Below are 26222 nucleotides of genomic sequence, written 5' to 3'. Positions count from 1 at the left end.
AGTAGAGGGGTGCTGCAGGATCAGAGGGGTGCTGCAGGAGCAGAGGGGTGCTGCAGAAGCAGAGGGGTGCTGCTTCTGGGATGCTGCAGGAGCAGAGGGGTGCTGCAGAAGCAGAGGGGTGCTGCAGAAGCAGAGGGGTGCTGCAGGAGCAGAGGGGTGCTGCTTCTGGGATGCTGCAGGAGTAGAGGGGTGCTGCAGGAGCAGAGGGGTGCTGCAGAAGCAGAGGGGTGCTGCAGAAGTAGAGGGGTGCTGCAGGAGCAGAGGGGTGTTGCAGAAGCAGAGGGGTGCTGCAGAAGTAGAGGGGTGCTGCAGGAGCAGAGGGGTGCTGCAGAAGCAGAGGTGTGCTGCAGGAGCAGAGGGGTGCTGCAGAAGCAGAGGGGTGCTGCAGGAGCAGAGGGGTGCTGCTTCTGGGATGCTGCAGGAGTAGAGGGGTGCTGCAGGAGCAGAGGGGTGCTGCAGGAGCAGAGGGGTGCTGCAGAAGCAGAGGGGTGCTGCAGGAGCAGAGGGGTGCTGCAGAAGCAGAGGTGTGCTGCAGGAGCAGAGGGGTGGCAAACACCAGAATGAACTCAGCTCAAAACGAGACATCAGCCTGGTCCTTCTTTACAGCAAATGTCGGTGTGGTACCCTCCTGCTCAGCCCTGTAACTTGCAGCTCATTCATCTAGCACAAATAAAAAGAGAGACAGTAAAAGCATCCAAACCCTGCTAGAGAGTCAGCATTAACTGCTCACTGAGGCCTTCCTACACTGTGGATTTTCCCTGCCACCTGATACAGTCAAGGCAGAATCTCTCCAAAAGGCAAACTCGACCTCATGCAGGATTTCTGCACTGGAGCAGAGGCTATGAGGCAAGAGCCAGTGGTGACACTGCCAGAAGCTGAGACACAGTGTTTGCACTGCCCCCATCCATCCTTGCTATCTCTTTACACAGACCATCCACTGACTTTAGGATTAAGTCGTTCTACTGCCATCAGCCACACGTGGCCAGGCCACACCTGGAGAAATAACTTTGCCTGAGAGCCTGGGCAGGAGCATTTAACTGCCTTTTCTGCCAGAACAAGCAGGGGGGAGCAGGAAGGCAGTGATTGCTGCTAAAGCCCTGGACACAAGGCAAGTCGAGGACAAAGTACCACTCCCTCCTGCCTCCTACTTTGTCGAGAGGAAAGAGTGTTACAAACAACTGTGAGCTCTCCCTCCCTGCAATACAATGCCCCTCATGCTAGCTCAGCTGCACTGACACACTGTGAGGTGCCCCTCCGATTTCTAACTGCTGTCCAAAACCCCTCCTTCCAGCTGTACTGAAGGCAGTGGTGCCTACTGACCCCCCTCATCCAAGTCCACTATATTTCGGTATGTAGGAGAGGTCATATTAGACCCCAGAGCTGATCTTCCACCACCAAAGCACTGTGGGTGCCTAAGCAATTCATCTTTGCCACTCAAAAAGCTACTGCAAGTCACTTAACTCTGGTAGCAATCCACTGGGTGACCAGTCCCTGCTGTCCGCCAGAAGCTCGGGGAGGGAAGCTGTCAGATAGGAAGCACACCTGGAACTCACTAAGGACCATCTCCTTTGTAATCCTCTGCTTTGGAAATGGCTACCTTTCAAACTCAGAGACCTGAACAAATTAATCACAGAGGTAGCTTCTTGCCTGCTTTCTCCCTGGAGCACAGACAGACACGTACAGATGTTCAGCCACCCCCTCCGCCAGAGCGAACGCTGCACCAGCACTGCCGCAGCAGCGCACCAGACACGGCGCAGAGCCTGCTTTAGCCGAGCAGAAGGGTGTCCCTGGACAGCTGAACCAGGGACTCAGAGAAGCAGCCTCATGTTTAACGGCAGGGGTGGCAGGTGCTGCCCTGACATACAGCACATGGACTAACAGGGCCGAGGCAGTATCAACAAGTCATAAACAGCAGAGACCGTTCTCAGCAGGAATTAGCCAAGTGTTTGCAGGACAAAAGCACCACTGGGTAAACAGAATGCTTTCTGTCTGAGTATTATCTCTGTCCACACAGGCCAGCACTCATTACAACTACCTGAATGAATCAGCTAATGGCTGTGAATGCAGGGCTCTCCAGAACTAGCTGGGCCCTGTGCTCACGGAAGCACTGCTGAGGATTTAGCTTATCTCCCAGCAGCACAGAGCCTCCAAACCTCCATATTTCTAGAATATCTCTAGACCAGGGAAAAGAAAAGCTGGGGAAAGCTAAAGAGCTGAAAATTGCAACTGAAGGGTTTCAGATGCAATGAAAGAACTCAATTTAGCCTAGGATGCTCATTTTCATTTAAAAGCTGCATCAGTCTCAGGCGACACTGCTGCCATGGGCAACACTGCCTGCAGGCTTCTGCTCCCTAGGAATACAGGTCTCAGGGATGTGCTGGTGTGAAGCCAGTCTGAGTGTGATGGAAATGCTGAAGCTGTGTCTGAGCCTTGCAGCTTCATAAATCTCAGTAATCCTCGAGGATGGAGAATGTGACACTTCTTGGGGAAGTTGAAGCTCCCTGGAAGACTTCCCTCCTTACAGCCCTCTTTCCATGGGCTGCAGCTCCACGCTGTTAATTCATACCAAATAGCTTCTTTCTTCACATGGGAGGAGAAGGCAGGCAGTATGTAATACAGGCCTCACCCAGGGGTGCCTCTCACAGGCAATAAGCTGCAAGGGTTTAGGACCAAGATCACCCTAAAGAAACTTCAGAGCTTTCCCTACAAAGTAAATGCTCTCGCTGCTCCTTGGATGCCCGACTTCAAAGCCTGAGCGTGAGGAAGCTCCTGAGCTCCCTGCTTTCTTCCCACCACCTTTTGTGCCCAGTGGAGCTGCACTGCTGGAGCACTCAAATAACACTGGCGGTGCAAGCCACTCTGAGAAGGAGCACAGCACTCTGCCATCACAAAACTGACTCTTTCTTCAGGGAAACTACAGTCAGCACAACACGGAAGAGAAAGACAGTGCTGCTGTGCTCTGATCTCTGAAAGCCACGGCAAGGTCACAGCTCCTGTCCGCGTGTTTTACTTCAGCAGGCTGCAAGGCAATCTCCCCACAACGTTTAATTTGCCAGACACAGCAAACACAAACCCCCTGAGCTGTATCGATTCGTTCAGCACCTGTGGCTGCAGCAGAACCACCACTCTGTGCAGTATTAACATTCACTGCACCGGACAACACAAATCACAAACTATCCACAATGCAAACACCACAACCAGACCACTGCAGACAGAGCTCTGACAGCATTTCAGTCCTCTGTGGTTCGTGCAGCTGACATCCATCTGTACTCAGCTATGCACAGCAGATGCACTACTACCTGAAAGAAACTGCTGTGTGTTCTGCTCTGAATCAAGATGAGTCTTCACTGGAGGAGTAGTTAATGCACCAAGAACCCGAGTGCTTCGGAGAAACAACAGACAGCTACGCAGCTTTCTGCACAGAGAGCAAGCCAAGGCACTGCACCCAGAAAAGCAACCTTCTTGCAAAGGAAACTAGGGGGGCTAAGATGCTAGGGGACCTTCAACTTGGCCCCAGCAACAAGGTCCTGTGGCCTTCCTGCATTCCAGATGTCCTCATGCATACGGCAGTACCTTTAGGAGATGCAGAACTGCTAGCAAGCAAAGCAGAGACTGAAGCTACTCTGAGACACTGGCTGGGCATCAAAACTCTGCTGGTAGTCCTGCTAAAGAAGTCAATCTCCACTGCCATCAACAAGTGCTACTGTAAATCAGCAGGCTGTTCAATGGCAACTCCTTTGTCAAGCTCTTCTTTCAGCCTTAAAAATGACCCCTCCAACAAGAGGCTCCTGCAATAAACAAAGCCCATAAACATGGGAAAGGGTCCAAAGTCAGAGAGCTGGGGGTAAGCTTTCTGCCCCCCAGCTGTCCTTTCCAAGGCTACCTGGGTCAGAAAACATGGCTCAGAATTTGAAAGCTTGACAGAGCTTAGTGTGTTAGACTGCCAGAGGAGTCCAGGGAATTGCCAGCAGCCGGAGCCACTGAAAGAAGGACACAGATTTGCTGCTGTCACAGGATTGCAGGGGTTGGAAGCCACCTCTGGAGATCTTCCAGCCCAACCCACCCCTGCCAGGGCAGCACCAGAGAATCCAGCACAGGTCACACAGGAACACATCCAGACAGGGCTGCAAAGGCTCCACAGAAGGAGACTCCACAACCTCTCTGAGCAGCCTGTGCCAGGGCTCTGGCACCCTCACAGCCAAGAAGTTGTTGCTCCTGTTGAGCTGGAACTTGCTGTGCTGCAGTTTGCATCCCTTGCTCCTTGTGCTATGGCAGGGCACAAGTGAGCAGAGGCTTTCCCTGTCCCTCCCTTCCTGCCCCCCAGCCCTCAGCTCTTGATAGACATTGCTCAGATCCCCTCTCAGCCCCTGTAGACTAAAATGCCTACACTGAACTGCTGAAGCTTGCACTGAGCTCAGTGGTACAAGATGACAGATACACTCCAAGAGGGGCAGTTGTGAGCTGCAGAGGGGAGACCTCACAGCGGGAGAGTGATGGAGTCTCTCTGTGGCAAAAAATATAGGCATAGAGTCTGTCTTTGCAGCTCTGCTGACTTAGAGGGGATCCCATGTGTGCAGGTACCTGTAACAGGGTGGTTTAAATTCAGACAAAGGCTATGAGAAAGTTACTTGAGTTTGATAATGATAACAACAACAACAACAGTGACAATGATGAAATATATGCCTCTGCTTTCTTTCTGTGACCATGGCAGCTGCCCAAACAGTACATCTGAAACGACTCTGTGAGAATATTTACTCTAGGGGTTTTGTTGAAATTAATTCCCTCAGCTCCCTCTCATCAGCTGTCACTAAAGACAGAGAGCAAAAGGAACTCTTGCAAAGGCAAGTCCAGCTGGTGCCCAGTCACCAGTGCTGTCCCCAGGGCTCAGTGCTGGGGCCTGTCCTCTTTGATGTCGTTATCAATGACCTGGCTGAGGGCATTGAGACATCCTCAGTAAGTCTGCAGCTGGCACTGAGCTGGGTGGCTCTGTCCATCTGCTAGAGGGCAGGGAGGCTTTGCAACAGGACATGGACACGTCAGACCCATGGGCCAAGGCTCACTGTGTGAAGTTCAATAAGGCCAAGTGCCAGGTCCTGTACCTGGCTCACAACAACCTCATGGTGACCTGGGGATGTGCGGTTGGAAAGCTGCACCTTGGAGAGGGACCTGGGGGATCTGGCTGACTATGAATTAAATATGAGCCAGCAGTGCCCAGGTGGCCAAGAAAGCCAAAGGCATCCTGGCTTGGATCAGGAGCAGGGTGGGCAGCAGGGACAGGAGGGGATCAGCCCCTGTGCTCAGCACTGCTGAGGCCACACCTCGAGTGCTGTGCTCAGCTCTGGGCCACTCACTCCAGGAAGGACACTGAGGGGCTGCAGCCTGTCCAGAGCAGGGCAGCGAGGTTGGAGAAGGGCCTGGAGCAGCTGGGCTGTGAGGAGGAGCTGAAGGAGCTGGGGGTGTTGAGGCTGCAGAAGAGGAGGCTGAGCGCAGAGCTCATTGCTCTCTGCAGCTCCCTGCAGGGAGGTTGGAGTCAGGAGGGGGCAGTCTCTGCTCCTGGGTGGCAAGGGACAGGAGCAGAGGAAATGGCTCCAAGCTGCCCCAGGGGAGGTGCAGGCTGGATGCTAGGAAATATTTCTTCCCAGAGAGGGTTCTCAGCCATGGAATGTTCTGCCCAGGGCAGTGCTGCAGTCCCCGTGGCTGGAGGTGTTTGAGCAGCCTGTGGAGCTGTGCTTAGGACATGATTTGGTGTCACCCCTGCAGTGCTGGGTGGAAGGTTGGACTGGAGGAGCTTGGAGGGCTCTGCCAACCAGACACTTTCAGTGATTCTGCAATTTTCCTGCTAATCCTTTCTCCCTGGAATCTGCCCCATTATTCCCAGTATGTATGGGAGTGAGATGAATATAGCAAACTTTGTGGGTCTGACTCTTCTGCCTCAGCTCCACACTGGTGTAGATTGCAGCACACCTGCAGTGATTTACCCCAGCAGGACAGTGAGCACCTTTTAAAGGCAATTACTGCTGTTTCCTTCTTTTCTCAGAGGTTGGCAGCAAAGGAAACAGATCCTCTCCAGAGACAGCTGTGTGTAAAACTGAATTATTTCAGATCAGCATCAGCACTGCTGCCATAAAGAGGAAGCTTCTTGCTCACAATGAAGCAGGAGAAATGCTATGCGAGTCCATCTTAGGCAGCAGGGCTACAATCCTGCTCTTCCAGAGACCTCTGGTCTCGTGTCTTTAAAAACAGCAACATTGCCTGGATATTATTTAAGATCAGGTTTTGTCTTCCTTATTCCAGAGCAGCACTGATTTATTCAGGAGAGCTGAAAGAATTCAGGGTCAGATGTGGTTCATACACATTTGGCTCCTTTGTTTCCCTCTTCCCTGCCTCGTGTGGTGTAATCATTTCAGAGCAGGGTATGAATCTGGGACTACCTTGGCTAAGAGCAAATGTCCAAAAGATTTCTCAAGCATGAGGAATAAACATTGACATTTCAGTGAGACCCTACAGAGATTTCCAATGTGACTTTCCAACTAAAGGGAGCATGCAGTTAAGACAAACAAATCCCTAATTACCAACTACTTCTGCTGCTTGTACAAATGGCCTGACATTAGGAATGGGTTTCACCACCGTTTAGTTTTGTGAGGAGAGCTGGCACCTGGGCCCTTAAAATGGTGGAGCCAAGCACACAAAGAGGCAGAGGTCAGAGCTGTGGGCAGGGGGGTAGGGAGTGACATGGGATTCTGGAAAGCTGATCTCAACCCAAGCTGTGCCACAGAGGCTGAAGCAGGGTGCAACTCACAAGAGCTCACACACCAGCTCTGAGCCTAGAGCTGCAGTAGCCAGGGGACAGAGGAAGACACCTGCAGAAAGTAACTTCTCCCCTTGTACATGTCCAAGACAGGCAGCAGTAAGCACTCACTGGCTGCACGGACTCTTCTCCAATGACACAAAATGAAGCCTAGATGAAGAGCTTTGATTCTATCTTTATCCTTCTGATGTTACAGTTCTGTGAGCCAAATTCAACCACACCACTCTCTGGGCCTCAGCCAGTGCTGCCAGCTGAGCAGCACTGCCTCCTCTGACAAGGACCTCATGGAGATCACCATGCTAACACTCGTGACGTGCTCCACAAAACCCCGACATGTGTGTGAAGGAGAGTGGTGAAAGCATCACACACAAACAGGGAAAGGGGCTGAAACCTGGCTCCAGACACAAGAGTAGCATTATCTACATACTCCTCCTGCCCTTGCTCACATCAGTGCCGACCCTGTCAAAGCAGCACTGCAGGGATGGCAGAATCAGAGCTGTGCACCTCCTGGCCAGGGGAACCTACACTGCAGGATTTCCCAAGCCTCGCTTTGCCTTTGGGACAGATGGATCAAGTTGAGCTCTGACCACTCCAGGCCAAGCTGTTAATTCAGTTCACCGAGACACACAGAAGAGGGAACCCACTGACAGCACTTCATAGCAGCTCTGCTTGGAATCCCCAAGGCAGCCCTGGCCTGTCTTTGATTAGTGCACATCAGCTTCCACCTGTGCTTTTATCAGGACCAGTGCTTTCTGCCAGGGCTCGTTCTTACCCTGTTGGAATCAACTCTTGTCCTGGAGGTGTAGATGGGAGGAGGGATGTTGAAGGCTTGAGGAACAAGATACTCTTCAGCATCCATCATGTCTTCCAGGTCTTCCTCATCAAGAAGGTTTTGGAAGAACTTGCTGTCATTTGGGCTTGGGAGCTTCATACGATCATCTCCCTGAAAGAAAAAGGTTGCATTGGTAGAGGCAAATGGTCAAGAGATGTATGAAGTTCCCCCTAGAAAGGAAACTTCAGCCAGCCCCGTGCCCTGCCAGCCAGGCATGTTCTCCCTGGGAATCTGATGACTGAAAGAACGCAACTGCATAAATCAAGGAAAGCCATTTTTCACATCCCTGTGATGGAGTATTTGCTCCTTCTCCTCTTTTTATCAGACAGGCTCAGCTTCTGACCCCAGCTCTGCCAAGGCCTGATGTGCTCTGTGAAATAGCTCAGCTATTTAGGTTCGCTTGTAGGGGGGTTAAAATAACCTGCAAGCTGCTGTGCCTGGGTGTTTGTTAACTGCAATTTGATTTTTTAGGGACTCAGAGGCTAAATTCCCTTCTTGTCTCTATGGAAAGTTCTGCAGAAGGTAGCAGAGCCAAAAGACAACAAAAACCCAACCAGAGAGCAAGAGCAGCAACAATCACACACGTTCTGATTGAAACAGCATCCTGAAGCTGGAGAGCCACATCAGCGCTGCACGTGGCTTGATGCCACAAAGCCTCTCCAAAAGCAGCCTCCAGCCCCAGAAACAGTGCTGAGCCTCACCACATGGCTAAGGGATGGCCTCCCACTGCCCAGGAGGCACCGTGCCACGGGGGGAAGGATGCCTGTGCTGGGGGCTGCATACAGACTGGGCTGCAGGCATTGCCCTGATGGAGCAGGGACAGAGGAGGCCACGAAAATGCTCAGGGGGTTGAACAGCTCTGCTATGAGCACAGGCTGAGGGAGCTGGGAGTGTTCAGCCTGGAGAAGAGAAGGCTTCAGGAACACCTGACAGCAACCTGCCAGTACCTGAAGGGGGCTACAAGAAGGCTGCAGAGAGACTGTTGGCAAAGGCCTGCAGGGACAGGATGAGGGCAATGGCTTCACACTAGAGCAGAGCAGATTGAGATTGGATGTGAGGAACAAGTTCTGCACTGTGAAGGGCCTGGAGAGTAAATCTAATGAAGAGAGACTGAAGGTAGTGGAACACTGGCACAGGCTGCCCAGGGAGGTGGTTGTGGCCCTATCCTTGGAGATATTGAAGGTGAGGCTGGATAGGGCTCAGGGCAACCTGATCTAGTTGAGGCTGTCCCTGCTGAGTGCAGAGAGGGTTGGACTGGATGAGCCTTGCAGGTCCCTTCCAACCCAGAGCATTCTGTGATTCTATGACAGTATCCTCACATCACTGAGTACCTGCAGCATTCCCTCCCCCTGAAGTCTGTGCATGCAGCATCTGTAGCCACCATAGGGCTGGTGCAGGACGAGCAGGCAGGAGAGGAGCAGAGCTCTGCATCCCATAGTCTGTGGTCCCAGAGCTCAACAGCAAGCTTGTCATTCTCAGTAGCATCTAGAGGTAATGAAGAGTCTCAACAGCAGAGGCAGCAGTGCAGTGGAGACACCCTGGTTTCTCCTCAAGTAGCACATGCCTGTATTCTGCCTGCAAGGATCACTGCAGAAGATCCTCACAAAGTGAAATACTTACCAGACTGCACAACAGTAGAGGGAAGGGCAGGGAAAGAAAGGGAGGGAAGCAGGTCCTGTCTAATGAAGTCATTCAACCAGATTGATGTTTCCAGAATCCTTTCTATCAGATGAACTTTCAGTTCAGCTTCACAATATCCGCTTTATGCATACTTCAAACCTGTTTTGTTCCCCTACAGCTGAAGGAGAGCAGCACAAACTGGCACACTGTGAGCAGCCCAACATGTCTGCACAGTCAGCTGCAGTGCTGTTTGCTGAGACTGGCACTAGGCCCAGAAGCAAGCACAAAAAGTGGCAACAACTGAACTCCTGGAGGCTCTTCAGCTTGAGTCTCAATTGTAATGAACACTTGTACACACCACAGACAGACTGGACCCATGGCCAGTGCTAAAGGGATGAGCTTCCACAAGGCAAGTGTTGGGCACACCAACCCCAAGCAGCACTGCAGGCTTGGGGCAGTGTGGCTGGAAAGCTGCCTGCAGAAAGGGACCTGGGGGTTGTAATGGACAAGCAGCTGAATGTGAGCCAGCAGTGTGCCCAGGGGCCAAGAAGGCCAATGGCATCCTGGCTGGGGTCAGAAATGCTGTGTCCAGCAGCAGCAGGGAGGGGATTGTCCCCTTGGACAATCCCCTTGGCCTCTGCTGAGGCCACACCTCAGGGGCTGTGTCCACCTTTGGGCATCTCAGTAGAAGAGAGACATGGAGGTGCTGGAGGCAGTGCAGAGGAGGGCAGGGAAGCTGTGAAGGGCCTGGAGAACAAATCTGATGAGGAGAGACTGAAGGAGCTGGGGATGGTTAGTGTGAGGAAGAGAAGGCTGAGGGGAGACCTCCTGGCTCTGAACAGCTCCCTGAAAGCACCTTGTGGAGAGGTTGGTGCTGGTCTCTTCTCACAGGGCATTAGCCACAGAACAAGAGGCAATGCCTCAAGCTGCAGCAGGGCAGGTTTAGAGTGGACATGAGGAAGGATTTTTTTCCAGCCAGAGTGGTGAGGCACTGGAATGTGCTGCCCAGGGAGGTGGTGGAGTGCCCAAGCCTGGCTGTGTTTCAAGGTGGTTTGGCTGTGGTGCTTGGGGATATGGTTTAGGGTGCACCTTGCAGAGCAGGGTTCTGGACTGGACCTGGTGATCCTGAGGGGCTTTGCAGCCTGAACGTTGCTGTGATGCTGTGGTTCAGCAGGAGTGAAAGGACACACAACTCTCCACACGCTCCTGTACCCTGGGCATACACAGCTCCAGCCAGATGTAGTTGACAGCTCTTTGCTGGTGTAGTCCTGCTGCCACAGAGCAATTTCAGGTGATGAACCATCGTGTGTGGGTCCAATAGGGGACTGCGAAGCACCACAGAGCATGGGCGGCCCAAGGAGGACAGAGGGAAGTGTCCCTCTAGCACGAGAGGAATCGATGTGACACAGCTCCTTGTCTGCTGAAAAGTATTTGTTTAGGGTATCAAAAGAATCATTCTTACAGTCTCAGCAGTGCAGGAAAGACTCTCCTCAGGATAATCTCCTGAGATGCAGCTGTAGAGCCAAGCAAGTCCTTTGTCTAAAGTAGGTCCACTGTGCCCTGACAAGCCTTGTCTCCAGCTTCAGGAGGGAACGTGCTGCACCGAGCAGCTTGCAAAGCAGGACACTGTATACAGGCTCTAAGTGGAACTGAATTCCAGATTATGGCTAGTGACAGAATCACAGAAAGCATCTGGTTGGCAGAGCCCTCCAAGCTCCTCCAGTCCAACCTTCCACCCTGCGCTGCAGGGGCAACACCAAACCATGTCCCTAGCACAGCTCCACAGGCTGCTCAAACACCTCCAGCCATGGGGACTGCAGCACTGCCCTGGGCAGAACATTCCATGGCTGAGAACCCTCTCTGGGAAGAAATATTTCCTAGCATCCAGCCTCAACCTCCCCTGGGGCAGCTTGGAACCATTTCCTCTGCTCCTGTCCCTTGCCACCCAGGAGCAGAGGCTACTCTTTCCTCGCTCCAACCTCTCTGCAGGGAGCTGCAGAGAGCAATGAGCTCTGCCCTCAGCCTCCTCTTCTGCAGCCTCAACACCCCCAGCTCCCTCAGCCCCTGCTCACACCCAGCTGCTCCAGGCCCTTCTCCAGACAGGCTGCAGCCCCTCAATGTCCTTTCTGGGGTGAGGAGCCCAGAACTGAATACAAAATATGACAGAGGGACCTGGACAGGCTGGAGAGCTGTACCCACATGAATCTCCTGAGGTTTAACAGGAACAAGTGCAGTGTCCTGCACCTGGACTGGGACAATCCTCACTACCAACAGAGGCTGGAGGAGGATGTGGTGGAGAGCAGCCATGCAGGAAAAGGCTTGGGGGTGCTGGTGGGCAAAAAGCTGGATATGGCAATGTGTACTTGCAGCAGAGAGGCCAATGGCAGCCTGGGCTGCATCCAAAGCAGCGTGGCCAGAGGGTGAAGAGAGTGGATTCTGCCACTCTGCTCTGCTCACCCAGAGTGCTGTGCCCAGCTCTAAATCCTAACACTGGAAGACCTGGTGGAGAGGGTTCAGAGAAAGCTCCAAAAATGATCTGAGGGCTACAGCATCTCTCCTGCAAAGACAGGCTGAGAGAGCTGGGGTTGTTCAGCCTGGAGAAGAGCAGCTGCAGGGAGATGTTTCAGGAGCTTTGCAGGAGCTGAAGGGAGCCTACAGAAAAGCTGAGGAGGGACTATTTGCAAAGGTCTGTAGCACTAGAACAAGGGTTTGTGGTTTTAAACTAGGGAAGGGTAGATTGAGGTTGGACATTAGTAAGAAGTTCTTTACTCTGAGGGTGGTGGAACACTGGAATGGGTTGCCCAGGGAAGTGGTGGAGGCCACATCCATGGAGACATTCAAAGGCAGGCTTGATGGAGCTCTGAGCAACCCAGTCTGATAAAGATGTCACTGCTTACTGCAGGGGGCTTGGACTAGCTGATCTCCAGAAGTCCTTGCCAAATGAGTGCAGTCCAGCATTATTGTTTTGGAGGTACTGACACTACTTCTGCTTCATTCTGGTACCACAGTCACCGCTGGCTTGAAAACCAAGAACCCCCTGAACTTAAGAGACTGAAAGGCAAGGGCCCTGAAGAGTCAGGCTGGGCAGGCAGAAGTGGTGGCTTGCTCCTCCCTCTCCCCTTGGTGCTCACCTGGATCACCAGGTACCTCTGAGGGTCTCGAGCCATTCTGGAGAACTCAGCAGCCAGCTCCTTGAATTTCGGCCGACTGTCTGCGTCGATCATCCAGCCTGGGGACAGAGGAAAGGTGAGGAGGGAAGGTCAACTGGCAAGGGAAGAAGTCAATCACACACACAAAAGCGATGCCCCTGGTAGCTATGGCCTGCACGGAGGCTGCAAGAGAGAGCCCAGCAGGATGCAAAGCTAGAACTCTGGCATGCATCTGCAACGGAAAACACCCGAGCGCTGTTCTGCAGGGCAGGGATCTCCTCCTGATTTGCTCTGAGCTCCTGTCCCCACCCCCAAAACAGCCAACAGTGCCTTGCAGCTTACAGTGTCTGTCTTGCCCGCTGAGGTGTCAGCTCTGGCTGCCTTCTCTTACCTGCCCAATCACTAAGAGAACAACTCTGATCTCGACCTAGGAGGCTTACTACAAAGTTACTACTAAATGCAATTCGACTTGCACTGGTCTACCTTAGATGAACAATGAGCTGCTCAACTCTGGAGGATCCTGCTCTGGCAGGGGGTTGAACTGGACGATCTTTGGAGGTCACCTGCAACCCCTAACATCTGTGGTACACAATGACTGCCCTGGCATCTGCACTCATGTGTCTGCATCATGCACACAGACCTCACACAGAGCACTACATGATATTTTAATTCAGGAACAGGAATCTTCTGTCCTCCACTCTTCCAGAAGCTTCCATTAAGAACAACAACTCCCAAAACAAGCAAGTAGCATAGGCAGTCACCAACTGCAACCATATCTTAATGCCAGCTGCTTCTAATGGGAGATCCTAGCAGCAACTTCCCAAGAAAAGGCCCTGGGGGTGCTGGTGGCTGAGAAGCTCAGCACGAGCCAGCAGTGTGCACCTGCAGCCCAGAGAGCAACCAGAGCCTGGGCTGCATCCAGAGCAGTGTGGGCAGCAGGGCCAGGGAGGGGATTCTGCCCCTCTGCACCACTCTGCTGAGACCCCATCTGGAGCACTGTGCCCAGCTCTGGAGCCCCTGGGACAGAAAAGGTCTGGAGGTGCTGGAAGGTGTCCAGAGAAGGGCCATGAGGATGTTCAGAGGGCTGGAGCTGCTCTGCTGTGGGGACAGGCTGAGAGAGTTGGGGCTGTTCAATCTGGAGAGGAGGAGGCTCTGAGGAGACCTTATTGTGGCCTTGCAGCATCTGGAGGGGGCTACAAGAAAGCTGAGGAGGGACTTTTTAGGTAGTGATAGGAGCAGCAGGGAATGGATACAAACTAGAGGAGGGGAGATTGAGGTTGGATGTTAGGGAGAAGTTCTTCCCCATGAGGATGGTGAGACACTGGCACAGGCTGTCCAGGGAGGTGGTGGAAGCCTCATCCCTGGAATTTTTTAAGGCCAGGCTGGATGTGGCTGTGGGTGACCTGATCTGGTGTGAGGTGTCCCTGCCCATGGCAGGGGAGCTGGAACTTGATAATCCTTGACGTCCCTTCCAGCCCTGCCAGTTGTCTGAAGAAGATGTTCTCATTTTCCAAGGAGGCCAAAGGAAGGAGACTTTATCTCCTTGGTGCCAGTGAGCTGAAGAAGTGTCCAAGCGAGTTACAACAAAGCTACCACAGCTGCTACAGGACTCCACACAGGCAGTGCAGGCCTCGGTCCGCAGGGCGAGCTGTAACCTTCCGTCGGACTGCCAGGATCCACCTCCCACCCGCTGGGAATCCTGCTGGATGGAGCATTTCTGCACCCAACCATGCTGCAGCCCTTGCACTGTCCAGACAACTGCCAGAGCTGCACGCAATGCACAACTGCTTCCAGAGGGTTTTATTTATCTCTCCCAGCTTTATTGTCCTCCTTTCAGCGTACGGAGCGAAAGGGAGAGGAGCACAGAAGATGGATGAGATGTCTGCATGTTAATCTCACCTAAATTAAATTAGAAACACCAGAGAGATGTTCCTAATTCCTTTTAAATTAGAAGCATGGCCTTGGAGGATACTGTCACTAGTGTGGGTATCTGGGAAGTAAAAGGGTAGGAAGAAATCATCTGCAGACTGTTTTCATTTGGTGCTAAAGTAGAAATATTCATAAATTATTGTGCTGGACTAAAACTGATAAAAATTTATCCTCTCTGTAGCATTTCTTGTATTAATTTAATTTCCCTTTTTATTATTACTATGGCAATCATCATTCTTGTTGCTAACAATAAACCATCTGTGCTTTCTCTGCTCGCTCTTTGGAGCCAGCATCCCCCCTCACCACCTTCACTGGCTGGGCATCCATGTGGCATAATTACGTCTAATGCTATCTATTTTTAACATCAGCGTCAATTGTCATGGAAATGGCAAGGATCAGCAATAGCAATCAGACCATTTTGACTTCGAAGTAAGCAGAGGAGATACCATCTGACAGTAATAAGGAGCGGAGGTAACTCAACCCTTCGTGGCTCAATTCTTATCTTTTGCAATTGCAACAAATGTGCAGGCAGCATTTAAATGGAATTTACAGCGCCTTGGGAAGCTTCTCTTTCCACGCAGCCTGCCCTGCTACCCAGTACCGTCAGAGACTACAGCTGCAGGGGGTGCAGGGACTGTAAAAGCGGCAAGCACTTACACTTCACCATCACCATATAAACATCAATAGTACAGATGGGAGGCTGGGGCAACCGCTCTCCTTTCTCCAAGAGGTCAGGGATCTCTCGAGTGGGGATTCCATCGTACGGCTTCCCACCAAAGGTCATAAGCTCCCAGATAGTGACTCCTAAGCAGACAAAAAAGAAACAACTGGGGTCAGTATCTTTGGATTCCCTCAGAGTTTCTCACGTCATCCTGGCCAAGCGCTGAAGTGCATCTCTTCCTCATTTTGTCGGGTAAGAAGCAGCGTGGGCGTGGTGAGGCACAGAGGAAGGTCTAAGACAAAGAAATGGTACTAAAGGAAATGGATGCAGGAGCAAGAAACATGCATCAGCAGGGAAAAACAAAGGCTGATGTACTCTGTTACTTTAAGGGGAAAACCCACAGATGCTCCCTAACTTAGAGCACCAGTTTCCCACAGAGGTAGAGCGCTGCAACACGATGTCATTGTCTGTGCCTTGGAAGTCACTGGCAGCCGCTGGTGTTATTTTTCCCTTAAATAGCAGAGGGGATTTGAGTTACAACGGTGCTGTGCTTCAGAAGCAGGCTGCTCTTGTGGAACAGCCATAGGATTTGTTCTGGCAGCAGAGCTGGAAATGAAGATCATATATCACGAGTAACAGAATTCATCCCCCACCAAAATCTCAGCCACTGCAAAAGCTGCCCTCACAACAGCCTCCCTTTTATTTTTATTGCAAAGGTCATTTCCAGCAGGCCTCCACATCAGCAACCAGAGTGTGGCATCTGTCAGGCTAATGTGAAGGCTGATGGACAAAATTGCCATCTCTGTGGAACACACATCCACTTCACACTCATTCACGTCTTTTGGGCTGCTCAGTAACTGCAGCTCGCCCATTGTTCTTGCTCTTGTCCTTTCTGCTCACAGATATTCTGGGCTTCATGCATTTAAAGTCAACTTGAGCCATGTTTTTCCTAAGTGATGCAGGGTGTAGAGAATTTGAAGAGAAAGAGCAGCTTCACAGGATTGATTTAACTTCCCTATGTTTTTCTCAGCTGAGTGGAAGATGGCAGCTAACCAGACACATCAAAGTGTCTTCTGCTGCTGCCCACAGATTAAAGTAATGAACAGCACTGCACACCTTGGTGAGAGAGTCCAACAGAGCCACGAGGATGACTGGGTCACTCGAGCATCTCCCCTATGATGGGAGACTGAGGGCTCTGGGGCTGTTTAGCTTGGAGAAGAGAAGGCTGAGAGGAGATCTGATCAGTGTCTATCAGCATCTGAGGGGTGGGTGTCAAGTGGAGAGGGCCAAGCCTCTTTTGGCAGTGCACAGCAATAAGGCAGGGAGCAATGGATGCAAACCAGAACAGAGAAGGTTCCATCTCAACATGAGGAGAAACTTCTTTACAGTGAGGGTGACAGAACCCTGGAGCAGGCTTCCCAGAGAGGTTGTGAAGTCTCCTTCTCTGGAGGCTTTCAGAGCCCACCTGGATGCATTCCTGTGTGAACTATGCTGGCTGATGCTGCTTTGGCAGGGAGGTTGGACTGGATGATCTTTGGAGGTTCCTTCCAACCTCTAACACTGATTCTGTGATATGGCAACCAGAAATGCAAACATAGACACTGCTGAAAACTTCCACTTAGGAAGGTGTGCATGATTTTGTTAGTAACAGCTCTAAGGGGTAAACAAAAATGCTGGGGAGGGACTTTTTAGGCTTTCAGGGAGTGACAGGACTGGGGGGAATGGAGCAAAGCTGGAGGTGGGGAGAGTCAGAGTGGACGTGAGGAGGAAGTTGTTGAGCATGAGAGTGGTGAGAGGCTGGAATGGGTTGCCCAGGGAGGTGGTTGAGGCCCCATCCCTGGAGGTGTTTAAGACCAGGCTGGCTGAGGCTGTGGGCAGGCTGATCTAGGGTAGGGTGTCCCTGCCCATGGCAAGGGGGTTGGGACTGGCTGATCCTTGTGGTCCCTTTCAACCCTGACTGAGTCTGTGATTCTAACAGTAATAGCAGCTCTAAGGGATAAACAGGCAGCCAGCTCAGTAGGTGTGCCACAGCAGCTTGTCTGGAGAAAGGAATTAACAACAGCAAAATGAATCTCTTGTTATGAAAGGTGACTTTTGCTCTGGGGTGTGTGGAGCCCAGGTGAGCTGACCTGTTAGCTAGCTGGGAGCATTTGTCACTTCCTCTGTGCTCTCTGACGCTGCATTACGACACAGCCCCTTTCATCTGACTGCTGGCACAGAGAGTTCCAGAAGCTTGAAAATGTTTTTTGACATTTGTGGCTTTTAGAAGTAAGGTTTTCAAAGGACTGCTGAAAGTTATGACCTGTGGCTGTGTTTTTAGGACGCTGTGGCTGCGCTCAGAGAGGTCTTCTTCTGTCATAACAATCAGCTGGAGTGCGAGCAGCCCAGCCGCTAGGGCACTCCTCCCAGCAGGGACAGCAAGCACCTACACTGCAGTGAGCAGGGAAGTAACCCAGCATACAAGTGACAACCGCTGCTTAGACCTACCTGTTTAAAAGTTGGGGGTTTTTTTAAGGGAAAAAAAAAGGGGGAGGGGAAGAAAAAAAAGGAGAAGAAGGGGTGGAAGGAGGGGAAAAAAAGGAAGAGCAAAACGCAGCGGAACAAAATGCTCCAAGAAAAGAGGATGTCTTTGCCACAGCAACACAGCTCTGACGGTGCCATGTGATGGTGGCAGTGTGTTGGCTTGCACCTTGCTTCTCAGATCGATGTTTGCTATAATGTCAAGGTTCAAAAGTGCCATTTAAAGATGTCCCTGCTCACTGCAGGGCAATTGGACCCAGTGATCTTTGTGGGTCCCTGCCCAACCCAATCCATTCCACTATTCTATGGCTGGTGACATCCTCCTCCTTTGTACTGGGGGGTAAGGTGAGCTGCTTTGGCAGGGAGGTTGGACTTTACGAGCTCCAGAGGTCCTTTCCAACCCCTACTATTCTGTGATAATGATAAAGAGACAAAGTTTTAGAGTGAAGAGATGAGGATTTACCATAGCTCCAGACGTCACTCTGGTGGGTGAATTTCCTGTAGTGTATGCACTCCAGAGCCATCCACTTAATTGGCATCTAGGGAAAGACAAGAGAAATGCAACCTGAGCAACACAGCATCAAAACAACAGGGCCAGACAGTCAGATCCTGCATGGAGACAGCAGCTGCCTCCAGCTCCTTTTTCAGCTGCAGCTTAAAAAATAAGGCAGAACTACCCAAACGACTGCTCCTGTCCTCTAGAATGGGGCTGTGCCTCACAAAACACCTGGAGGTGAGCAATACTGATCAGTCATCTGCAGAGCTTCTCACACCACACAGACTTTACTGGTTCAGATGTAATGCAATGCAACTTTCCATCATTTGTGTGAAGACAAAATCAGCACAAATACTACATCCAATCTCTAAATCATAGAGTCGTGGAAAGGCTTAGGCTGGAGAGAGATCACCTAACCCAACCCCCTGCCATGGCAGGGACACCTCTCAGCTAGCCCAGCTTACTCAAGGCCACATCCATCCTCGCAACTGGCAGGCAGCTCTAAGGTCCCCCTGGAGTCTTCTCTTCTCCAGGCTGAGCACCCCCAGCTCCCTCAGCCTGTGCTCACAGCAGAGGTGTTCCAGCTCCTGGATCCCCTTTGTGGCCTCCTCTGCACTTGTTCCAACAGGTCTGTGTCCCTCTTATGCTGGGGGCACCAGCACTGGAGGCAGGATGAGAGGGGAGGTCTGAGCAGAGCAGAGCCAAGAGGCAGAATCCCCTCTCTTGCCCTGCTGCCCACACTCCTCCTGATGCATCCCAGCACTCAGCTGCCTGCTGGGCTGCCTGAGGGCACTGCTGGCTCCTGGGGTGCTTCTTATCTATCAACATCTCCAAGTCTTTCTCTTCAGGGCTGCTCTCAGCCCACTCTGCACCCAGTTAATATTTGTGCCTGGGACTGGCCCAACCCAGCTGCAGGACCTTGCACTGTGACTTGCTGAACCTCCTGCAGTTGGCACTGGGCCATTTCCCCAGCCTGTCAAGGCCCCTTTGGATGCCATCCCTGTCCTCCAGTGAGTGCAGCACAGCACAGCACAAGCTTGGTGTGATCAGCAAACCTGCTGAGGGTGCACTCAGCCATTGCCCATGTTGCTGAGCAGCACTGGGCCCACAGCAGAGCCTGAGGAGCTCCACTGCCACTGGTCTCCACAATTTGGAGTGCACCTGCCTCAATACTTCTCATAACAGATGCTGCTGTCTTGATTGCTCTCTAATAAAGCTAAGTACTAATGCAGTGTCCATAATACTTCACAGTCCAGATCATCAATATCAGAATAGATGGGCAATAGGAAGAATTCAGAGTGCTTAACTTATAGTTCCTGATATTCATTAGGAACTCAGGCTTCCCAGCTCTCTGTGTTATTACTGCCATGGGGAAAGTCATCCCCAGAAGCAAAAATCACAAGCCACAAGCTACCCTTTGGCTCTGAATCAGCCTTGCAGGGAGCTCATCTCTTCTGACTGACAGGCAAACACTACCCTAGGTTTGGCAGGAGCCTCCTCCTCCTGCGCTTGTGTTAAAATAAGGTTCAGAGTGTTTCCTCTTCCTGAGCTGGGCCTGTGAGGCACTGTCCTGCAGCCCAGCAGCTTCTAATGGGCATACATCAAAATCAGACTTTCACCTGGCATGAACCTGTACAGGTTGCCTCTAGTTTGAAGCTATGGAAGCGGCACTGGAACGGAGCAGGGAGCTCGGCAGTTGCGTGCACAAGGCGAGCAGGCGGTGGGTGTGAGCGCAGAGGATGTGTCCTCATTCAAATCCTTCCACGCAGCTGACTAACGAGCATAACCTATCCACTCGTGGCAAAAATAGCTCTCTTGAATAAAAGGTGCCTTAGCACTTGGAAAGACAGCTCAACCTCCTCCACCAAACCCTGCACAACTCTGGTGCCTCTTTGCCACTAAATACAGCTGGGTAGCTCCAAACTGGGAGCACTGCTTGTCTCAGTCCAAAAGCTGGGAAGGAGACACAGTTCTCTTCAGCGTCCCTGTGAGTGACATTAAGGCTCAAACCAGACCACAGATCAAGATGAGACTATTTATTAAAGCGAGGGAGAACAGAGTAAACAAACAGAAAGGAAGAAAAGGGAGAGATAGGGAGAAAGAGAACGGAGAGAGCAGGGAAGATATTACTGCCCCATGGTCCTTCTTGGGGGGGCTGGGGGGGAGAGGAGAGAGATGTCCTGGACTGCTGCCTCTAGCCTGAGATGTCCCCTGTGATGTTTCCCTCAGCACGCTGGCATAGCCCAGGGCTTTTATAGTGTTCATGTTCATTCACCTTGGCTCCTCCTGGCCCACACCTTTGTCACATCCCAGGGAGCCTTTCCTGTGCCTGCAGGGGTTGGTGCAGGGCAGCCTCCACCTGTCTTTGCCTTCCACTGTCCGTCACACCCTGTGGGCAGCTGCCGCCTTGGTGGGCAGAGCTGACACATCAGGAGGGGCGTTCAGGATGATCTTATCGTTCTGAGACACTCCTCAGTTCTCAGTGTGATCACCACATCCCCAGGTGATCTACCTACTCAAGAGAGGATTGTTGAAGTAGCAAAGCTGCTACTGCTCATCATGGGACAACTCAGGCTGGAAGGGACCTCAACAGTAGCTAGTCCAACCTCAGATTCAAAGCAGTATCAGCTATGAGATCAGACCAAGTTTATCTGCTTTGGGCTTGGAAATCTCTGAGGCTGAAAACTGCACCCCCCTGGGTAACCTGATCGCCGTTGGATTGTCCTCCTGGTGAAAAACTCTTCCCTTTTACCTAGTGTGAATCTGTCTCGGCACACGATCAGTACTAGTTTGAGTTGCAAATGTCTCCTGGATCTCACAGGATGCTTCTCTGAAACTGGAATGTGAGACACCTGTCATGTAAATCCTGCTCCAGAACTCCCACCAGCGTGATTGGCCTCGCAAAACCAAGACAGCATCTAACAGCTGCCAGGGAGCAGCTAGCTCACAAAGACCAGCTCATTTTCTGTCATTCACTGGCTGATGAAGGGAAGAGGCAGAGTGGCTCCTGAAGAGGAGATTAGACAACTGAGGAATCAAAGAACACTGCCAAAACTCCACCTTCCCTGCCAGGAGGTCCTTTACTGGGGAAACAGGAGAGCACTGCTGACTCCTTTCAAGCTGTTCACCTCACTGACTGGAACGAAGCTGCAAGCCATGCACAGGAGAGTGGCAGCAGCTCATCCAGGAGCAAGGCACATGATGGCAACAGCTGCTGGTACCAGACAAGGGCAGAAGCAGCACAGAAAACACAGGTAGCAAGAAGATGGAAACTGAACATTGAGGAAAAGGAATGACAGGAGAGGTAAAATCCCTTGGGATTTTGTGACAAGTTGAAATGGGAATTTCAAGATTCTTGGGGAGCAGCTGGCAGTGGAATGTACTTAAAGACTTTACTTACAGCCTCCTGCATTTTACAATGCACCACAGAATCACAGGAGACATCTGGCTGGAAGAGCCCTCCAAGCTCCTCCAGTCCAACCTTCCACCCAGCACTGCAGGGGCAACACCAAACCATGTCCCTAAGCACAGCTCCACAGGCTGCTGGAACACCTCCAGCCATGGAGACTGCAGCACTGCCCTGGGCAGAACATTCCATGGCTGAGAGCCCTCTCTGGGAAGAAATATTTCCTAGCATCCAGCCTGAACTTCCCCTGGGGCAGCTTGGAACCATTTCCTCTGCTCCTGTCCCTTGCCACCCAGGAGCAGAGGCTGCCTCCTCCTTGCTCCAACCTCCCTGCAGGGAGCTGCAGAGAGCAATGAGCTCTGCCCTCAGCCTCCTCTTCTGCAGCCTCAACACCCCCAGCTCCCTCAGCCCCTGCTCACAGCCCAGCTGCTCCAGGCCCTTCTCCAGCCTCACTGCCCTGCTCTGGACATGCTCTAGAACCTCAGTGTCCCTCTTGTATTGAGGTTCCCAGAACTGAGCACCTGAGTGCATTAGAAATGAGGTGAGGCTAAAAAGTCAGAGGGGAAAATATCTGGTTTCAAAATTATCCTCAAAACAGCTCTTTAGGTGCTTGACATTGAACATGGCATTGGAGGTTGGCATGCAAGACCCTGCATAGGCAGCTCTTCCACCCTGATGTGAGAGGCAGCTCTTAGCTCAGCAGTGTAACCTCTCCTGTGTACAAATGCAAGCACACCCTACAGGCCTCTGGGGAGGCTCCTGGGAAATTACTTGTCCAGGACTGCACTGAGGTGCACTCTGACCAGAGGAAAGGGCTTGGCAGAGACACAGTGAGAGCCCACTGCTGTATGGTCTGAAGCAGGCTGTGGGGGCTAGGCTTGGGAGGCTTGGCTGAGACAGCTGCAGGTTCTGTGGCCATCAGCAAGGCTTGGACAGACAGAGCTGGGCACAGAGAACCAAATGAGGTTCAATAAGGACAAGTGCAGAGTCCTGCACCTGGGGAGAGATAATAAACTGCACCAGTACAGGTTGGGAGGTGACTGCTGGAGAGCAGCCCTGTGGAGAGGGACCTGGGAGTGCTGGTGGAGAACAGCCATGGCACAGCAATGTGCCCTTGGGGCCAAGAAGGCCAATGGAAGCCTGGGGTGTATTAAGCACAGTGTGACCAGCAGATCCAGGGAGGTTCTCCTGCCCCTCTACTCTGCCCTGGTGAGACCTCATCTTGAGTACTGCATTCAGTTTTGGGCTCTGCAGTTGAGGAGGGACAGAGATCTGCTGGAGAGGGTCTGGCAGAGTACTATGAGGATGATGAGGGGACTGGAGCAGTGCCTGATGAGGAGAGGCTGAGGGGCCTGGGGCTGCTTAGTGTGGAGAAGACTGAGAGGAGATTTTATCAATGTTTATAAGTATTTGAGAGCTGGGGGTCAGGAGGGGGGGACAGGCTCTGCTCACTTGTGCCCTGGGGTAGGACAAGGAGCAATGGATGGAAGCTGCAGCACAGGAGGTTCCAGCTCAACACAAGGGGGAACTTCTGTACTGTAAGGGTCCCAGAACCCTGGCACAGGCTGCCCAGAGCGGCTGTGGAGTCTCCTTCTCTGGAAACTTTCAGTGCCTGTCTGGATGTGTTCCTGTGTGACCTGAGCTAGATTGTGTGGTCCTGCTGTGGCAGGGGAGTTGGACTCAATCATCTCTCTGGGTCCCTTCCAACCCCTGACATCTGTGATCTGTGATACTGTGACAAAGCTAGGAAGCACTGTAACAGCGCCCCTGCAAGGCTCTTGTGTGCACTGCACACTGCACAGCCCTGGCGGCACTGCCCCTGCCCCGCCAGGGGTGATAGGGAAACGACCACTTCCAGGGACCACAGGTGAGCAGCACTCAGGTGGGCACAGGCAGCCCTGCACAGCTCCACACTGCCCACACCAAATGCCAGCTCCACATCATTTCCCCCCAGGCCTCTGTCTGTGCTGCTCTGCCAGCTCAGCACCCATGCACTGCTGCGACTCCCTTCCTGAAGTGTGCACCTGCCACCCAGAGCCTGGGACTGCCCCTGGGATGGTTCCAGGAGCTGGATCCAGGGAATGCTGACAGCCCTTCCTTTGCTCTTTGACTCTCTCTCTCTTCCTCTCTTTCTCTACTTTTCCCTCTCCTTTTCCTTCCCATTTTCCCTCTTCTGTAGTCCAGTCTAACATACCCAATTAATCTTTGGCTTTGGTTTGCCTTTATTTACTCCAAGGGAATCATTTGAATCATAGCACGACCCCAGCCCTGCTGCCCAGGGCTGGTACAGGATAATTAGGTCACCACAGATGCCCTAGAGCATTCATCACTCATCTAACTGACTTCAGAAGTCTTCAGGAGGAGACACAAAATGGAGCACATTGGCAAAACCTAATTGTGAGTGTGAAAACTGTTCAGGCAATTGAATTTCAGCACTTGGAGAAGCTCAGAGAGCTTATTTCATGAGCAGCTTTTTATGTGTGCTGTCACAACACAGCTCTGCTAGAAGACAGCGCATCGCTGGGTCACCGACAGGCTTTCTCACGCAGCTAACCGGCCACAGGGATACACTGCCCTGGGGAACAACTTCAGGAGGTTTGAAATGGTGTAATCTACATTTCCCTCCAGAGGTGTCCAGGACTCACCTTCCCTCCATCAGCATTATACTCCTTCTCGTCCCCTTCCAGAAGCCTGGCCAAGCCGAAGTCAGTGATCTTCACATGGTTCGGTGATTTCACCAAGACGTTCCGGGCTGCCAGGTCTCGGTGGACAAGCCTCCTCTCCTCCAAGTACATCATTCCCTGAAAGACAAAGAGCAGTAAAATGGTCTTAATGAGTCTTAAATATCTTTTTAGGAGGACTTTTCACTGGTGATATGTAAAATGTTGAGCTCCCTCATGACTACTCACAGTAAGAAAGAGCAGAAGTTCAGCACTGCCCTAGCTCTGAGCTGGAGGTAGGATTAGATGACCTTAGGTACCTTACAATGTAGAGGATTCTCTAAAACTCTATGGTAGCTACCAAAGGGGGAAAAAAAGGCAACCAAAAAGGAGAACAACAAAACCCCACATGGGTATCTCCACTGCTTCAGCAAGGTTAAAGCCTGGAAGTGTGAGACAAAGAGAAGAAATATTGTGGCCCTTATTCTTCAGACAGGAACTGTGAAGGCCATAAACAGCAGTGGGCTTAGCCAGAGACCCGCAGAAATGAGGGCAGCCTGGACACCATCCCAGCACTTCTGCACTCCAGCTAACTGTCTGCAGCCCGAGATGAGGCTTCTTAGCCACCTCGGGCTTTTAAAGAAGGACGCAAACTTTTACCTCCCCCAGTGGATTAGAAGTAGGACAATTATTTATTCCAAGTGCTGCAGCCCACTTGCTGCCTCTTCTCTCCCTTAGAACTTTGCAGGTAGCATTAGCACAGGGCAGCAGCCCGATGGCATCCTTCAAACGAGCAGATACATTCTGCCAGAAGTGCTTTTGTTATGTTGGGGTAGGCCTGATAGGCCAAAAGAGGCTTATCCATGTCCTACCTTGCCCAGGCATGTTTTTCTGCTCTCCCTCCTTCTGCTATGGGGAGAAGCAACCACAGGAAAGAGGACAAAGAACCTGGAGTCTAAGGACTCTGGCTTGCCAGACATGTTGCCCTGCTCCCCCTCCTGTGCTGGGGGAAGAAACTGCAAGAAATGAAAACAAAAGCCCTGGCTTCACCTGCTATGGCCAGGCTTGGCAAAGTGCCGTTCTGACTGGCTGATCTATGTCCAAAGGCCCATCAGCCTCGGGCTGTATTGATAAAAAGAGATGAGCAGGTAACACAACTCTGCCATTGCATTCATGCCTGCTGCTGCCTCCTGCCACTGCTCACTGCCTTAGTGCATCCTGAACTGCCTGGAAACTCCACTGCCTCAAGTTTACCAGGAACAGCCTCTAAATGCCTCCACACAGTCGGCCTGCATAGCCAGCATGACACTGTGCTAAGACTGCACATCACAAGACATCCTGCCTGCACCTGAAAGTCTCCTGTCAAGACGAGAAGTCCTGGACACAGATCATCCAGAGACGCCAGGACCAGGGCAGAGATTGTCTGCCTCCTTTCCCCAGCACTGGGAAGCCTGGGAAGAATCAGAAGCCTCAGCAGCTGACAGGACAGTAACAGAGTGCTCGGGTACTGCCTGAAGCTGCAGCCAGCCCTGCGAGTCGGGAGATAATATTTTGTGGGTAAATACTTAAAGCCTCTTGTAACTCACTTGATTGCCTTCTGACATAAGCAGAAAGGTGCCTCTCAAGTCCCCTGGTGGGTGAAGGACCTCTTTCCAGTATGATGTTTGCATTTGCTAGTTATTTCTTAAAGCATTCTAGTTTTGCCTGTTCCCTGTGTCTATAAGTATCCAAATCATGTGTTTTAAACCATGTAAATAAGTCTTCTGGTGAGATTTAATGCTAATAAACAGTTTCTATAGTTACTAACAATCTTTGCCTGGATATCAAAATTCATATTGATTATTAATTTGGCATAATTTATAACAGTTAACAAGCCCATCCATTGCCTTTAAAGATCACAGGATGTCAGAGGTTGTAAGTGGCCCAGAGAGATCATCGAGTCCAGCCCTCCTGCCAGAACAGGACCATACAATCTAGCTCACACAGGAACACATCCAGACAGGCATTGAAAGTTTCCAGAGAAGGAGACTCCACAGCCTCTCTGGGCAGCCTGTGCCAGTGCTCTGGGACCCTCACAGTACAGAAGTTCCCCCTTGTGTTGAGCTGGAACCTCCTGTACTGCAGCTCCCATCCTATTGGCA

General features: G+C 51.8%; 1 protein-coding gene across 6 annotated transcripts in view; it reads right to left on the bottom strand.

The window, feature by feature from the left end:
* The window catches only part of ERBB4 (erb-b2 receptor tyrosine kinase 4), a 915544-nt gene that overhangs the window by 30646 nt on the left and 858676 nt on the right, over nt 1-26222 (bottom strand). For all 6 annotated transcript variants that reach the window (XM_064163916.1, XM_064163918.1, XM_064163919.1 and 3 more), the window contains 5 exons: nt 24067-24222; nt 17983-18058; nt 14996-15142; nt 12392-12489; nt 7581-7751 (listed from right to left, as the gene is read on the bottom strand). In XM_064163916.1, the coding sequence (XP_064019986.1) occupies nt 7581-7751; nt 12392-12489; nt 14996-15142; nt 17983-18058; nt 24067-24222 (648 nt within the window). The remainder of the gene's footprint in view (nt 1-7580; nt 7752-12391; nt 12490-14995; nt 15143-17982; nt 18059-24066; nt 24223-26222) is intronic.

The sequence above is a fragment of the Pogoniulus pusillus genome, chromosome 24, assembly GCF_015220805.1.
Source record: "Pogoniulus pusillus isolate bPogPus1 chromosome 24, bPogPus1.pri, whole genome shotgun sequence".
Classification (NCBI taxonomy): Eukaryota; Metazoa; Chordata; class Aves; order Piciformes; family Lybiidae; genus Pogoniulus; species Pogoniulus pusillus.
This window is presented reverse-complemented; position numbering and strand designations above follow the sequence as displayed.